The 16687-nt window shown below is 35.6% G+C and overlaps 2 protein-coding genes across 3 annotated transcripts in view; one reads left to right on the top strand and one right to left on the bottom strand.

The window, feature by feature from the left end:
• LOC106478693 (cytospin-A-like) overlaps window positions 1-16687 on the top strand; it is a 67478-nt gene that overhangs the window by 19586 nt on the left and 31205 nt on the right. Inside the window, exons 3-9 of the mRNA XM_022382365.1 lie at window positions 80-254; window positions 2862-3269; window positions 9887-10101; window positions 11682-11934; window positions 12482-12748; window positions 13156-13344; window positions 15559-15828. Of these exons, the coding sequence (XP_022238073.1) occupies window positions 90-254; window positions 2862-3269; window positions 9887-10101; window positions 11682-11934; window positions 12482-12748; window positions 13156-13344; window positions 15559-15828 (1767 nt within the window). The 5' untranslated portion in view covers window positions 80-89. The remainder of the gene's footprint in view (window positions 1-79; window positions 255-2861; window positions 3270-9886; window positions 10102-11681; window positions 11935-12481; window positions 12749-13155; window positions 13345-15558; window positions 15829-16687) is intronic.
• The window catches only part of LOC106478699 (zinc finger SWIM domain-containing protein 7-like), a 72659-nt gene continuing 59183 nt past the window's right edge, over window positions 3212-16687 (bottom strand). Inside the window, exon 6 of one of the 2 annotated variants that reach the window (XM_022382349.1) lies at window positions 3212-3243. The gene's annotated coding sequence lies outside the window, so the exon portion shown is untranslated. Of the gene's footprint in view, window positions 3244-11911; window positions 12041-16687 lie in introns of those variants that run through there. The other variant, XM_022382348.1, reaches the window with a different exon arrangement.

Raw genomic sequence — 16687 nt, 5'->3', positions numbered from 1 at the left:
TACATTACTGCTTTTTTTTAATGTACTATGTATGAACAAATGTTTTGAAAAACCTATTGGGTGAAACATTTCTCAACAGTTTGAAAACCATGGAAGCAGTAAATGAAGAAACAGAAACTGAAATGAACACAGAAAAGAAGATATCTGGAGCAGGATGGAAAAATCTTGAGAAAGATATTTCTGAAATTGTGAAGAATGCTATTGAACTAGCAGTAGAAGTTATAGTTCAGAGGGAACAAGTGCAAGAATTCAGGGTAAATATAATTTACTTTAGTCTAAAAACATGAACATGATTAAAACAGGTTTGAGAAAAGGAAAAAGTGTTCAATATTTCTATAAAATGATGTTCATTGAGACCAGTGACAGATGTAATGGTGAAGTATTATAGCATACCCTTCTTCCCTCGATAAGGTGTCAGTGAAAGTAATTCAAATGCACTGTAAGTAACATATCCTTTGTCCTTGTAATAGTTTCCGTAGATGATCGTGATGAAAATGTAAAAACAGCAATCTTATTCTATGTCTCAGGTCAAGGTAAAGTCTGGCCAACACCATAACTACAATTTCTTTCTAGTACAGCAAGTTTAAACTTTCTAGTATTGATATAATTCTGGACTTTTGTCACCAGTAGTTGTACTAAATCAAATATGTAATCATTCATCTTTAATTATTGAGGTTGAGTTTTATTATTCATTAAGTCTCATCTGAGAAGGGAAGTCTTCCACTTGTTTTACTTATTACAAAGTGCAAGAATTAACCTTGTTATGTTTGATTATTAGAATATCTAACGTTCATTATTGATGAAATTAACTATTAACAACAATGCTGCCTGTCCTTAGCAATTTATCATAGCTTGGTTCCACACAGTTTCAGAAGGCAAACAACAGTACTGATACTAATTAATTATTAACAAAAATGCTGCCTGTCCTTTGCAATGTATTTTAGCTTGGCTTTACAAGGGTTCAGAGACAGGCAACAGTACTGATAGTAATTAATTATTAAGAACAATATTGCCTGTCCTTTGTAATATACAGTAGTCAACATTTGCTAAGGATCATGTTTTATTTTGAGTATATGACAAATACCTACCATAATGGTATGTACAGATTGAACATTTTAGGAAGAAATATACCTGGGTAAGTCATTTTTACACCTTATTATATTCTGTAACATTTAACTTGGATAACAGAGTGAGGAAGTGATGCACCCTGTGGTACAATGTTGACAAGAAAACTTTTAAAATCAACAGTCATTGAAAGAAGTGTCCAATTAATAGCCAAGTTAATTTCAGTAGTCTGTGTGACCACCTTGAGCATTAATGATTGCTGCATAACGTTAGCGCATGCTCATGATCAGATTAGCCAATTGTTCTTGCAGAATCTGTTTCCATTCTGCAATAAGGGCAGCTTCATGGTCCTGGAGCATTCTTTTTGGGGTTTGATGAGCTTGTAGCCTTGTCTGTAGCTGCTCCCAAATGTGCTCTATTGGGTTGAAGTCAGGAGACCTTACTGGCCACTTCATCCTTCAGCTTCCAGGAAGGCAGTCACCTCTGCACGGTGTGGATGAGCATTGTCATCCATAAGCAAGAAGTCTGGCCATGTTGCACCTGCATATGGATGAACAATGGGTACAAGGATCTCATCTCTTTATCTTAGGCTGGTGAGATTTCCATCTCAGATGATTACAAGGTCAGTAATGGTGAAGGAAGGGGAAGACTAACAACTCCACAACAAGACCACTACTTAACCATCCAGGCTCGAAAGAATCACTTTGCTCTAGCTCTTAATCACCGTAACTCCCTCCAAGATGCCACAGGAGTCCGAATGTCTCCACACAGACAGTGCACAGATGTCTTCAAGAAGCTCAGTTGAGGGCTAGACATCCTGCTGTTCATGTTCCTTTAAGCACAAGTAGGCACCACTGCAGTGGACTAGAGAACACAGGAGGTGGACTGTGCAACAATGGAGGGTCGTACTCTGACAAGTCCCGCTACTGTGTTGACTTTCTTGACAGTCGCAGGAGAGTTTAGGGATGCCCTGGTTAGTGCAATTTGCCTCAGAATGTCATCAAAAATGATCAGTCATGGTGTAGGGAGGCATATCACATGGCAGGCGTAATCTGCCCTCTGAACCCTTGTAGAACCAAACTATAATACAGTAGTCAACATTTGCTATGGATCATGTTTTTACATAATAGGTAAACTAATGTTAGTAAAGTTAAGTTCTAAAAAAAGACATTATCTGGACATTGTCTGCCATGTGCAAACTTTCTACCTGGGTGACTTGGATTGGATCCTGGCTTTGTTTTCTTATCATACCACCAAATAGAAAGTTCGTTACTTTGAGATCACTGATCGCTACATGATAAAATTGGTCTGATTGAGATTATGCAGTGCAGAAAATGCCTCATTTAGGTCAAAGGCATGACTCAATGCAGGATTGCTGCTGCTCTTGGCACATCCCAGAGTGTGGTGTCCAGGGCCTGGAACAGGTTCAGACGGTTTGGCAGAGTTAATAGGAGACCAATACTAATACTAATTAATTATAAACAACAATGCTGTGTGTTCTTGGCAGTATAGTAGGCTACTTTGTGGTAAGAAAGGACATTAAAAACACTTAATACTAACTTAATTGCTACATGGGAAAGGGCATTTTTTTTTTCCAGATTGTCAGAAATGTAATTATATTATTTTGTCTTTTGTACGTTATACAAAGTACATTTTTAGTTTGAAGTACAGCTTCCATTTTTTAAGTTTTAAAATTAGTAAGCTAGAAAGCATTATCAGACATAATATTTTATATATCCTTTTAAGTTTAAAGGGGATGGAATTTTATTTATTTTGATAACTTTTGTGTTTTTCAGTTAATGCAGACTCATAGTGATCAAGAAAGTTGTAGCATCACTGAACAACAGAGGAATGAAGAGGGCACTAGTGAGATAGCACAAAGATATAAAGATGAGGAAGTGAACATTCTCACAAAGTACATCCAGTCTATTAATGACATGCAACCTTTAAAAGAAAGCAAGGAAAAGTATTTGAATGATAGTTCAAGTGCATCACTGCAAACCTTAGAAGCTTCTGATGAAAGATCCAAAGTGCCAGAAATAAATTATTGTACTGTTAGTTCAAATAGAAAGTCCTTTAACTCCCTTGAAACTGGCAAGAATGTAGGTTTGGGTATTTCTTCAAATCATGACAAAGAATGCCTGCTACGCAGATCTGTCTCAGAGCCTCTTGCTGATCCTGGACAAGAAAGTACAAACAATCAGGTAATGTCCTTTGGTGCTAATGTAAGCTTAATCAGAAACAAAACTATACATTCATAGAAGATAAGTGTGTCAAGAAACTATGGAATTAAAAAATAGAGAATTATAAAGTATGGTGGCCCTTAGTCTTCATTTTAGTGTCTCATTGGTGGTAATCATGTGTAAGTAAAACTTATAAATAAGTTGAAATTACAACGGTAAAAACTTCAAAAACAACTGAAAGTGTCAGCCCAAAATATGTACAACTGACATAATAGCTAGAACTAGTTTAATTTTAGAATGTAACACTTCATAACAGTTCTCTAGGGAAAGAAATTACAGTTGATGTAAATGTTAGTTACAAAATTTTGTGATAATATTGCAGTTTCAAATTACCACCATAGATAATGGTATCATCAATGATTAACTGAAAATCATGCCCTTATCTAAATTCAAATATTTTTTAAACAACTTTAGACATTGTAACACCTTTAGCCAACTATAAAGAATGTGACTGATGATACACCTAGCAGTGTGAAATATATAATCAGTTAACCCTATGAAATTCTTATGGGGTCCATCAGGTCTTTAAACACTTATTTTCTAAACTATTTATGCACCAAATTACATGGTTTCTAAAAATATATGAGTTACACATAAATAATTACACAATAATACCATCAATATTCTTACCAATATTAATACTATCATTTTCTTTCTGCCCTCTAAGCATTGCTAAAAATGTTTTTAATGCTCAGCGTACCAGCCAGACTATATACCACACCAATTTCATACCACTATTGAACATGTACATAGCATGTGACTACACTCCACCAATAGTATTGATCCACCTATAATGCGGCAGCTAGTTCCCTCTGCTATTCCTGCTCAATACTCATTTTCAAGAATTTGCAGGATCTAATAGAATAACACCATCAGTGGGGAGGAAGGGTGGGAAATGTGCGAGAGAGGCAAGTACCTATCGGACATACATTTTCAGTGTAAGAAAATGTTAACTTCTGATACAGTCTTACCTTTTCTCACACAAAACTAGAATCTTACACTGCAAAGGTGGAGGGACTGGTGTAGGTGCACAACACTGAAACCAAGCAGAAAGTGACTGTCCAGAATGAATAGGTATGCTCTGAGATAAACTGAAGAACACATGTGGGGTACAACACTACTTTTGGAACAGGTATGCCCTTCACCCTAGAAGAACAAAATGAACCTGATACAGGTGGAAAAAAAGGATGTTCACAAGTGTAATTTGTTCTGAGAGGTGCAATCCATAATAAAAAAATAGCAAAAACACCTGATGTAGCTATGATGATACCCAACCTCATTGAGGTTTCACAACTCATCCCTGGCATTAGGAGGTTGAGCATAAATCAGATAAAAACGAATATAGAGTAACATAAACATTGTGGCTCGGGCATGTGGACCGTATTACATATACACATGAATCCCAACTGAAAGTAAATAGAGTGTCATACATCAAGCAACTGAAATCCCAAAGAGGAAGTTGGAATGCAGCCAAAACTGGACAAACTTCGAAAACCACCATACGAGCCAGAAGTACAACAGTGTTATGGGGTCTCATCGTTGCCTCAACTCAACTGTAGGAACAGGGCAATATCTGTAACCACTGTTAACCCCTTCTTAGTGCGAGCCCCTTTAAATGCTTTTCTGCACAAGTCACTGTGTTACATTCAAAATTTAATTAAACACCTTTAATATCAATGTTTGTGAATGTATTTAATATTATAATGTGTTATTATTTCAAGTTATAAGTCCTTTATTACAAAATAGAACTTTAAAAAACTGCTTAAAACTTCAGATGTATTGTCATGTGACCAACGAGCTATGAAAAGTCTCTGCTTTTGCTCTCTGTATCTTAAATAATACAATGGTAATTGAGTAGAGATAGGTCTAGCCACTAAGATGCTTACACAACCTTTTGACTCATTCTTTTCAAAGTACTCTGAATGAATACAGTTGAAACAAGTAATAATTTTTTTTCAACCTTTGCCAGACATACCTTCAACAGATTTATTTGAGCTTTATTGCTTCCATGTAGATGTTACATACACATGTATATATAACTATTAGAAAGAGCTCATTTTACAGTATAAACTAACAATGATTATTTTGAAATTAGTACCAAATCTTCATCACCGAGTACATAGTATTGTTGGCTGCTTGATCGACTATATCATTTATGGATGTTTCTTACCTAAATATGTTATAGTTAGAGATACAGTTTAAATTGTATTTAGGTCTTACTAGTATATTTTAGTTGATTATGTATTAGTTATTTTTTAAATGCATAATTAAAAGCTTTAAACATTTTTAGATATATATCATACTTTGCATCCATTCTGAAGGCTTACAAATATTATGCCCTCTTCTCACTGAATGGATATATGGAAAGTTAAAAGTCTACAACACACTCAGGAGGAAGTCTCCATGGTCCACTACTCCAGTAACTTGGAAGTGATAAAGACTTCCTTGGTCCACTCGAAGAAAAAAGGGGGAAGTATGTGCAGTGGAGAGTCAAGAGGAATGTCACACTGGAGAAATTGCAATGGGTGTTTACAATTTCCTAAAGCAGACCATCCCCAATTTATTCAATCAATGGGTGAGCAACGACGGGCAGAAATCCCCTTCTGCTTTATTCATGAAAGTTCATGAGTTATGGTCCACAACTGAGTAAAACTGATGGATATTGAGAAAGATATGTATATACCACATCTCTACAATGAGTATTATAGCATTATCAGTAAATAGTGTAGGTTTAAAGGAAATCATACCTGACCAGGCAACACCATTAGCACTGACAAAAAAAGAGGGTCTCTAAAAAAAGAAAACATAAATGAAATTATGTGATAAGACTTACCCCAGTCAAAAGTGAATGGATGAGTGTAGAATCTCCATGGGAGGGAGACAATATCCACCTGAGGAAGATACGACCAGATCATGCAGATATTGGGGGTAGTCCACATTCTGGCCTGAACAATTTCCTTCAAAGGATGGCGAAGGGAAGAAGCCAAAGACATAGTGATATGATGAATTTGACAACAAGAAACAAGAAGTCAGAGTACTCCAGCCTGACAAGTTGATGAACCCAACCAGTTAGTGTGACAGGGGATAAATCATGGGAAACAAATGGATTCCAGGGAAGAAATAGTCAGGAACGTGAAGCCCGAAAGGAGGCAGTACGTGCCACATTACACTGTAAGGAGCAAACTGGACAAAGAAATCAATATGGAGCAGAATGGGAGTACATTTGGGAGATGAAAGGTAAAGAAATGGGTGTGAAAGCCAAACAGCCTTCACTGGCAGCATAGATCTTAGGAAGGAAGGACTGGTCTAGATATAGGATGCCATAAGTGGAATGTTAGAGGAATCGGGTAACATTAATGGCATAAATATCTGATTGATAACATCTGTAAGCATAAAGGAAATAGATCTTGAGGGAGAGATGGTATATGGAACACATAGAAAAAGGTTCAAATGGAGGTCAGGAAAAGGCATAAAGGACCACATTGAGATCCCAATATAGCATTTCAAAGGAATGTGGAAAAGCACGACCTGAAAGGGGAAGACAAAACCTTACAAAACTTGGAGAAATGGAAACTGTTCGACAGTTCCACCCGATAGCTAAACAAGTCATAGTGGACAAGCCTTTGTTAAACATCCAGGTGAACAATTGGGAAAGATGAGGAATGAAAGGTGTGGGAAGGATGGGAAGAATGGAAACCATGTCAAACAGACCAAAGGGGAAAGGTAGACCATCTTCTCTTGTAAATGGACATGAAAGAAGGTTGTATTTATCTGGAAAGGAAAGATGCAAAATGTGGAGTCAGTCCCTGAGCTGAGGCAATAGACCTGACAAAAGCCATGCATGAAAACAGAGGGTGGTGATGTCTGGATGAATGAAGTGCAACTGAAGTTGATGGAGCAGAGACCAAGATAGAGGTAAGGGTAGGAAAGGTTTTACAAGTAAAGGTCGGAGCAGAAGGAACCAGAGTTGCATCAGCCAAAATGGAAACCACCAGCAAGAGGACTAGACATGGAGTGGTTTGGTTTAAGGATAGAATTATGGGGAGGAGTCAAATTGGAGGGTAAGAACAGGTGTAATGACCCCTCCAATCTTGATTGAATGTATCCACTTCCAGAGCTAGCAGGTGTGGAATGGAAGAACAAAAGGAAGGAGGTTTGTTTTACCAGTGATTGGCAAAAAGCATCAATATGAGGAGTTCCCACTTGAGAGCACACCCACTAAAAAAACCTGTGGATTGATGGACCACACCATGGGGAGAATCTTATTGGGTTGATATAAATAATCCTCAATTAGATTCAGGAACATGGCAAGCTAAGACCACTATGTGGTGACTGTTGCCAGAAAAGGAGATCCAAGGTCTGAAAGCACAGAGACCTAGATTTGGTACCCCCTTGCTTGGTGATATAAGTAACAACTGTGGAATTGTCAGAGTGTACCATACCCACCAGGAGAGGAAGATAGTGGGACAAAGCTTGATGAACCGCCATAAGTTTAAAAATGTTGATATGGATAGAAGACTCCTCAACTGACCAGATACTGGAAATCTTCAGAAAGTCGAGGTAAGCATCCCAACACTCTAAAGATGTGTCTGTGAACAGATGTAAATCTGGACAAGGTGGAGGAAGTTGAACCCCTGCCGTGGTCTGGTCCCTGTCTAGCCACCAAGCCATGTAGGCCCTGATTGGGGAAGGAAAGGGAACAGGGTGGTCCAAGAGATCTGAATAGAAGTTCCACTGATTAAAGAGTGTCCACTGAACAGAATGAGTATGAGCTCTCCCCATGAGAATGAGAGCATTCAAGGAAGCCCACATCCCAAAACAAGATAGAACCTCTTGAGCTGCGAGAGAATGTGGGGTGAGGGCCTTGTGGACTGCTTGCTCTATTATCTTTGAAGATGAAGAGGAGAAAGCTGGGTTCAAATGAAGTTGAAATTGAAGAAAACTATCAAATTAATAAGTTATTGAGTGGGGGTAAGAATAGACTTGTCCACCTTTATCAGGAATACCACCTGTGTCACTTCTTGGAGGAGCAGATGAGTGTGATCTCTGGACTGTGAATGGAAAGAAAGGGAGGTAGGGATCAGAACTGAAGGCAGAGACCTACCGACAGAACCTGTAGGACTTGCAAATCTGTCGTGAAATGCTGCCACATGGCAGAAAAGTGGAGCAATCTTTCCCCCACCAATCTAGTAACCTTCATAGTATCACCTATGATGCTTGCATTGGTCAGCCCAGGTGCACGAATAATGAGGATTAGGGTCAGGAGCACCAAGAAGAAAGCAAGGGCCTGGGTGAGGAAGAAGGATGAAAAGGTGACTTATGGAAGTAAGATGGAGGGTGAGATAAATATGTGGCCAGAGAAGACAAGGAAGAATGCAATCTAGCCACATCAATTCTGGATTTCAAGGGTTCAGGACGACCCCCAAATATAGTATTGGGTAGGAAAGGGCCTGACATAGATCCTACATACCTTATCAACAAGCTGTATAAAAGGGGTGGAAGACAAAATCTCCTGAAATAAGATGTCGGAAAAAGAGAGTCCAAGTTGTATGTTCTTTGATTTTATTCTTTCTGAGAAACATCATCAGATTGAAAAGGAGAAGAAAACATGTGAATCTAGCTCCCTGTGAATTAAAGCCTGTACTTCCTCTGCCAGGAAGTCATACCAGTAGCATTATCGACTGTTACGGGAACTTCTGTATTCGATACATTACACCTCGATTTCATACTAAGTTCACTTAGAATTCAACAACAAAAAACAATTGCAAAATAAAATTGTTAAAACAATTGAATGTAAACACTAATTGAAAACTGTTGAACAGAAGAAACATTTTGAAAATGGCAAAGAAGCTCAATCAGAAATGGTAGCCACACAGGAAAAAAAACACGTCTAAATGACATAGCACCAATTGAGAAAGTGAGGATTGAGAAGGAATAGCAGAGGAAGCTAGCTGTGCCAATATAGGTGGCACAGTACTATTGGTGGAGAACAGTCAATTGCTATGAGCATGTTCAGTAATGGCATAAAACTGGTGGGGTATATAGACTGTTGCACTAAGTGTGAAAATCTTTTTAGAAATGCTTAAAGGGCAAAAAAGAAGAAGAAATCGAGATAGCCTTGCGTGAGAGGAGGAGGTAAGACTGTATTGGAATAACTCTGTTAATTTCTGCTTGGGTTCTCTTATGTATTTTACATAGAAAACTGGCCAAATGAAACTGATTTCACTCAGTTTCATTTGGCCAATTTTTTACACTGAGTTTTTAACAGGAAAAAGCAAAATGATTCCATGTAATTCAACATATGGACCCCACTGGTGGTGAACAGTATAAAAACAAGTTAATTTTAGGTTTAAAATAGTTGAGAATTTATAATTTACCACAGTGAGAAAATCAATAAAATAAAATTATACCCTTAAAACTGCAGAGAGGTTTAGATATTTACCTTATTGGAATTAATGACCAAATTATTAAAAGCCTGACCCTTTTCAAGTTTTTATCATAACATCTAGTGTAGTAAAAATTACACACTATACTTTGAACTGTAGTGACTTGCTTCATCACTATAAAATTTGTTTTAGCTACTGTCAGGAGCATACAGTCTTGAGTCACTCAAGTTTGGAGAGGCACAGAGTGAAGACCTGGAACAAGAAATGGAAAAAACCATGCAGGTGAATTTGTCAAGAGCTGGAAGACGCCTATCAGAATGGGACAAGATGAGTAGCAGTAGCATAAGTGAAGTATCACTGGCATGTCTACAGGATCGGATTATTCAGATGGAAGAAACACAGTACAGGTAAATACAAAAAATATAGTGGGAGCTCACTGGCTTGTTTAGAAGACTGGGTCAATCAGATGGAAAAACCACAATGCAGGTAAATATAAGACAGTAGGGGCCTCACTGGTTTATTTAGAAGACTGGATCATTCAGAGAGACAAAACACAGTATAAGTAAATGTAAGAAAGTTGAGTCTCTTTAGCTTGTTCAGAAGACTGGATTATTCAGATGGAAGAAACAGAGTGCAGGTAAATGTAAGAAAGTGAACTCTCTTGGGTTTGTTTAGAAGACTGGGTCATTCAGATGGAAGAAACAGAATACAGGTAAATGTGAGAAAGAAAGTGGGTTCTTCATGATTTGTATAAAAGATTAGATTCAGATGGAAGGTATGTAATAAGATTGAATCATTCAGGTGGAAGAAACATTTAGTTCAGGTAATTGTACAATAAAACAAAAGGCTTCGTGGTTTTTCTCCAGTAAAAAGAAAAATTATATAAATAAGCAAGGACAGATAGGATGGCTACAGTGTTACTTGAAGCTTATAATTTGTGTTGTGTTTTATAAGTAAGTTATACTCTGTTCTTTTTTTAATGCTACTTTCATTGACATTGAATCTTTAATAGATCTGTTTTTATTATTATACTTTTATTATAGATTATGTTGCATTTTTAACTTAATATATGGATTTAGGACTAACCTAAACTTCATGAGATATTATTGGGTATAAGTCCAAAAGTATCATTAGCACTTAAAGTACCTGACTGAAGAAACAATGAATTCTAATCTATATATTTAAGAATAGCATATGAAACTAACTATGCTCATTAACAGGTTAATATTAATTTTATTTTTTAAGTAGCTTTCTTTCTCTGATCAGAAGTTAATATCAAATGATTCCCAATACTATATTAGTGAAGGAACTTAATGTATTTCTTCATTTTAACTGTCATTAATGTGCATACAGTTATATTCATGTTTAGTAATCATTGCTTTTATGGACATTTCCAGTTGATAAAAACAAAGTTGTCAGTGTTTCTCTAAACATGCATGTTTTAATCAAATGGGGATTTGTATATTACTGAGCTAAAATGTTCTCAATATGGTATTCTGTAGTAATAGCAAATGGCCCAAATAAATCATGTTTAAAATTAAAATCAACTGGGCGTTATACAAATGGATGATATAATTAAAAAAATATGAAAAAAAAAGGACTTTTTATGTGGTAGCTTATGGTTTTATTACAAACTGCAGTAGATTTAGTCAGGGAAGAGTTCTGTAATAAACAAGAGAAAAATATTGATTATGACCAGCTTTATAAGTTGTACCTTACAAATAATTTTTACAGGTTAGGGTGTAACATAATGACAATTCTGATCTTGATTTGGTATTGTACAGGATATAATGTAACAATCACAATTCTGGTCTAGCAGATGCTCATCCCAATCAAACTGTACAGTGATGTACACGAAATGCTGTAACAATTAAGATTCTGTCTTGGTTCATATCATACAGGGTAAGGTGTAACATTCACAAATTTGGTCTTGGTTGGGTATTGTAGAGGGTGGAGTGTAACATTCATGGTTCTGGTTTTTCTTAAGTACCAGCGAAGAGCTTCAGGCAACCCTACAGGAACTGACTGATCTTCAAGAACAAGTAAGGGAACTGCAGGTAGAAAATGAACATTTAAGGGATGAGAAGGGTGTCCTACTTGAGTCGTTATGCTCACAGACTGAGAAGCTGGAAGAGTGTCGAGAACAGATTTGTCACCTGAAACAGCTCTTGTTTGAAAAATATGATGATCCTTCTCTGGAAGTTACAGAGAGAGAGGAGAACTTAGTACATCTGCTGAAGGTAAACAATTATATGTTTTCTTTAAAAATGACTTATTTTTTCCTTTATTTTCAATTTCAGTCTAACAAGTATTCACCTCCTGTCTTGGAGTTGTCTTCACACCAAGCTTAGGGAGAAAAAAAACAATTATATTTAATTGATACTATTATATAATATTTAAAATTTTTCATTCTAGCTGTTTGAAATAAAATAATACAGAATTTATATATTAAACCATCTTAGATATCTAGATTTTTGCTACATTATTTTTAATTATATATAGCAAGGTAATGGAACTTAATACAAACAAACACCTGGAGAATGGTTGTAACATGATGTTACACTGTCCAATTCAGTAATAATTTCAGTGGATTTGACAAACCACCTCAAGTTATTTATATCCATTTAAATTTCTTCATCAAAAGGTTTTTTTTTTTTAGAATTTCTCCATAACAAAACCTGATTTATCTTGCTCAGTCATAAATTGTCAGCACACAAGTCACACTGGATCAGCATACACATACTGAATTTGTGTAGATAGAATTTTTAGAGAAATTCTATATTTCAGGCAGTACACAGTGAACATAAACTTCTGAGTTTCAGTCATGGAGAACTATCCAGTACCATGCAGACAGTCAATCAAGGAGCATTGGAGCAAGAGAAAGAGCTCCTGATGTTGGAGAACCATGTGGAGATCCTCAAGTCTACAGTAGAAAGTCTAACAGCCAAGAAGAAGTTACTTGAGGACCAACTGTCAGAGGATAAGGAGCTTATTTCTAATCATCAGATTGAAGTATTGCAACTGAAACTACAGCTACAGAATGAGCAACAAAGGGTATGTATTGTACTTAAATAAAATTAGAGTAAACCATAAATTACTTGAAGGTGAAACTACTTTATGCTGTAGATCAGAATGCTGGTACACATTTGATAGGTTGATATTATGTTAATACTCTGGACATTAAGTTGCTGGCAATAATCATTAGTAGAGATCTGATCCTACAGCACATGAAGCAGCAGACTTGACTATGATACATTAGAGATACTGAGCATTTAAAGAACTGGAAAAAATGTGCTTCAAAGTCAAGGAAATAGTTATAAGGTTACATATAACATTACAAAAGTAAATCTTTGCTCTACTTAAAAACAAACTTAAATTAAAATAAGCCATTTAGGTTAACTTTGTAACAAACAAAACTTAAATAAAAAATACAGCTAATTTTACTTCCATTTTTCCCCTAGGTGCAAGAACTCCATCAAGAGCGAGAAGCCCAGGCAACCTCAGAATTAGAAGTGATGCTTCAAGATGCTCGAGCAGACAAGGAAAAGGAAGAGGGAAAGGTTATGAGGCTCCAAGAGCAGTTAGCACTTGGCCAATGGGAGGTTGCTCGATTAAAAGACCAACTCATTCAGTCACAGGAGGAAATCATGGTAGACTAAAATGAAAACTTAGTCCACAGAAACATTTGGTGGATTTGTAGCTTAATAATAAGTTGATAATAAATTTTAAAAATGTCTTTTGTTTGTTACAAAATGAAAAAACATTTATTTGTATATATATTTTTTTAAAACCTTAAAAAAGTTGTAGAGAGGGTTTTGTATGTTGCATCACAATGGTTTTAAATACACATATCAGCAAGTCACATGATGAACACAGCCAATATAAAGTCACAATAGAATCAAATGTTTAAGAACTACATTTTGACAATGTTTGGTGTTTCATAAGTAATGTGATGCCACTAAAAATTATCACTTTTGAGAAGGGAAAGTAACAGCCATTTACAACATAATATTTATACATTTAGATCATGAACATAAGTTTAGGTCAGGAATTTAGAATTTCTAAGACATGGATATCCATTATATTTAATGTATTGGAAAAAAAAAGGAATACAGATCAACATGGACCATCAGAACAATCCAGAAAGAGACCTACAAGTCATACCCCAGCCATGGTAAGCAAAGTGTGACTGCTTCTTATAGGAGAAAATCCAGAACATAAAGGTCAGTGGCAAAAGCTGTCCATGTGTCTCAAATAACAGTACACAACATAATCAAATGGATCTGCATCTGCAAAAGCAACAAGTTACTTACACACAAGTTGGTTTCAGGAAGTATCTGTTCAACCATTGCATACCTCAAGCACCTGGAGAACGAAACGAGTATTCATACTATTCCATACAAATACATACTGGTCAAGTTAATAGATGCAGCACCTATGAATTTCTGAATGATCAAAGTGTTGAAACAAGCACTTGGAAATCATCATCCTTGTACACTAGATAAATTAAAGAAAGTAAGCAGGGAGGTGTGGTATATTTTGTGAATGAAAATTTTACAATAGAGCCTTTTGCAATGGAAATTACACTGGTGGCTATTGATAAGATGCACAGTTGTCAAATAGGGCAAGACTGGATATGAAAATATGAATTTGTAACAGGGTGAAGCTCCAAAATCATTTTAGTATAACATACACAACCTCTGTAAAAGTGCCACTTTTTTACACATTATTCACTTGAACTTCACTGAATATACTGGAAATGTTTTTCTTCTCTGTTTAACACCCAGTCAATGAGGCCAAATTTGGGAGAGTGAGTGGACTACTAATGGGTGTCACAGTTTCCTGTATTCAAGTTACAACCAAAACAAAATGCACTTTTATAAAGACTGAGCCATTGTTAACCTTAAAAAAACACACACTTTACTGCTAAAACTCGTTTCTCAATAATAATCAGCCATGATGATGCCTGTGTTCTTGCACAAATTAGCAGCAACATTCAAGTTTAGGCGGGTATAGCACCTAGCCATCTTATAGTGGCAAATAAGCTTTGTTGAGCCATTCTTGGTCATCTTTACTGTTAGAACTCATGAAAACAAGAGAGAGAAAACAACTTTATAGAGCTGAGAAACCAGATCTCGTATTACTTAACGTGTGGCCATTACCACGTTTGCATGGGATTTTAGATTAGGATATGGGTTTCACTCCCTCATTATCATAGCCTGGAAACTAGTAGAAATTTAGCCATGGTAATGGGCAATTCAGATTCCATATATATATATATATATATGTAGTAATAATTCAAATCAGTGATCAGAATATGAAAAAAAGGTGAGTATTGGGAAGCTTTGTCTCCCTGACTCACAGACTGGGTGTTAAAAGTTTCATAATTATTCTTCTGGTACATTTTAAAATACTATTTAACTACCTTATAGAATTTTAGGTGATGTTGTCCTATTAACTTAATACAATGCTGAAAAGCTACAACTTATTATAATTTTAAATATATCTAAATTTACATAAATACTTACTATGTTCAAATAGTAAAGAAAAGTTTTTATTTACTATTGTAAAATGCTGAGAATCAGACTGTGTATCCTTAAAAACAGATATTTTATAACATTATAGAGTATAAAAATAGTCACTATATAAAACAACTTTTGTGAAACTCTTGACTACATATGCTCATTGGCTCTCTATTTTGTTAGTTTTGGACATTAAAATGCTGTCTGTTTAATAGTTCACACACACACACACACACATACATACACACACACACACACACACACACACACACACACACACATATATATATATATCTGTCTTATTTTTTGAACAAAAACGTAATCAAGGCTTATCCTCTTTAGGTGGTAAAGAACAATGCTAAAACCCAAATGTCAGACTTTCAGTACAAGCTACAAATCTTGGAGGCAAACAAAGAGGTTTTGGAGAGAGAGGCAGCTCTTCTTCAAGATGCTCTTCAACAGGCTGAAATGAAATATCAGCAACATCTGGAGAATGAACGTGAACTCACAACAACAATTGAAGAGTTACAGAAGTCTTTTGGTGACACAACAATGCAATTACAGGACACCCAGAAGGAACTAGAGTGTACTCTACAGAAGCATGCACTGCAGGTATGTTTATATATTTCTCAATACTTTTAATAAACATACCTATCTCACATTGCACATTAAAAACAACCATTTTAAAGTTCCTCTTACCTTTTTCTCTTTAGTCCCAACAAATTGTAGCTGCAAGTCATATCTTGGTGATGTAAATGTTACATTTCAAAATCATTAGATATTGTTGCTTTTTTTAACTCTTTTCACCATGGGCTCAATCCCTGAGACCGACCTCGTAACCATTTTGTGTTTGTTATAGTTTTCATGCTATAACTTTTAATTTGTAAGCATATGTTAACAAAATTTGATAGATTATTAGTAAACATTACAATGCTTTCATACACACAATATCAAATTTTTCTATTAAGTCTTAAGGTTTGTTAAGCAATGTTTTTTTAATGCCTTTTTTTTTCTTTTCATATGTTGCCTATCCCAACAGGCAAAGCAATTTTCATTTTAAGATTAAAAATACTTATATGCATCAGACAATTTTCAAATTTCACATGCAAAATCTTATAACGTCCAGATAGTTATTAAATGTTTCTTAAGAAAAAACTACTAAACACAAATGTTTAGACTAAGTAGCTTAAGTCTCATCACATTATACAGTTATATATATTTATTATATTGACCTTTCAGCCTTGGCTATATTTTAGTATGCTAGTATTTGTAAAATACAGTCACATTTCCATTATTATACATTATATATGTATATAGATTATTACTATTTAGAAATAAGTTCTTAAATGTATTTTCTCAAAACAGAACAGTAACCAAAGAAGTGAAGCAAACAATTATCTCTTCTTGTTACAACCTTTGTATTGGTTTGCTACTTGTCATAGGTTGCTAAGCCTTTTAAAATTTTGCACAT

Source organism: Limulus polyphemus, unplaced genomic scaffold (genome assembly GCF_000517525.1).
Source record: "Limulus polyphemus unplaced genomic scaffold, Limulus_polyphemus-2.1.2 Scaffold242, whole genome shotgun sequence".
Taxonomy (NCBI): domain Eukaryota; kingdom Metazoa; phylum Arthropoda; class Merostomata; order Xiphosura; family Limulidae; genus Limulus; species Limulus polyphemus.
Note: the sequence above shows the minus strand (reverse complement) of the source record. Positions and strands in the feature narration are given on the sequence as shown.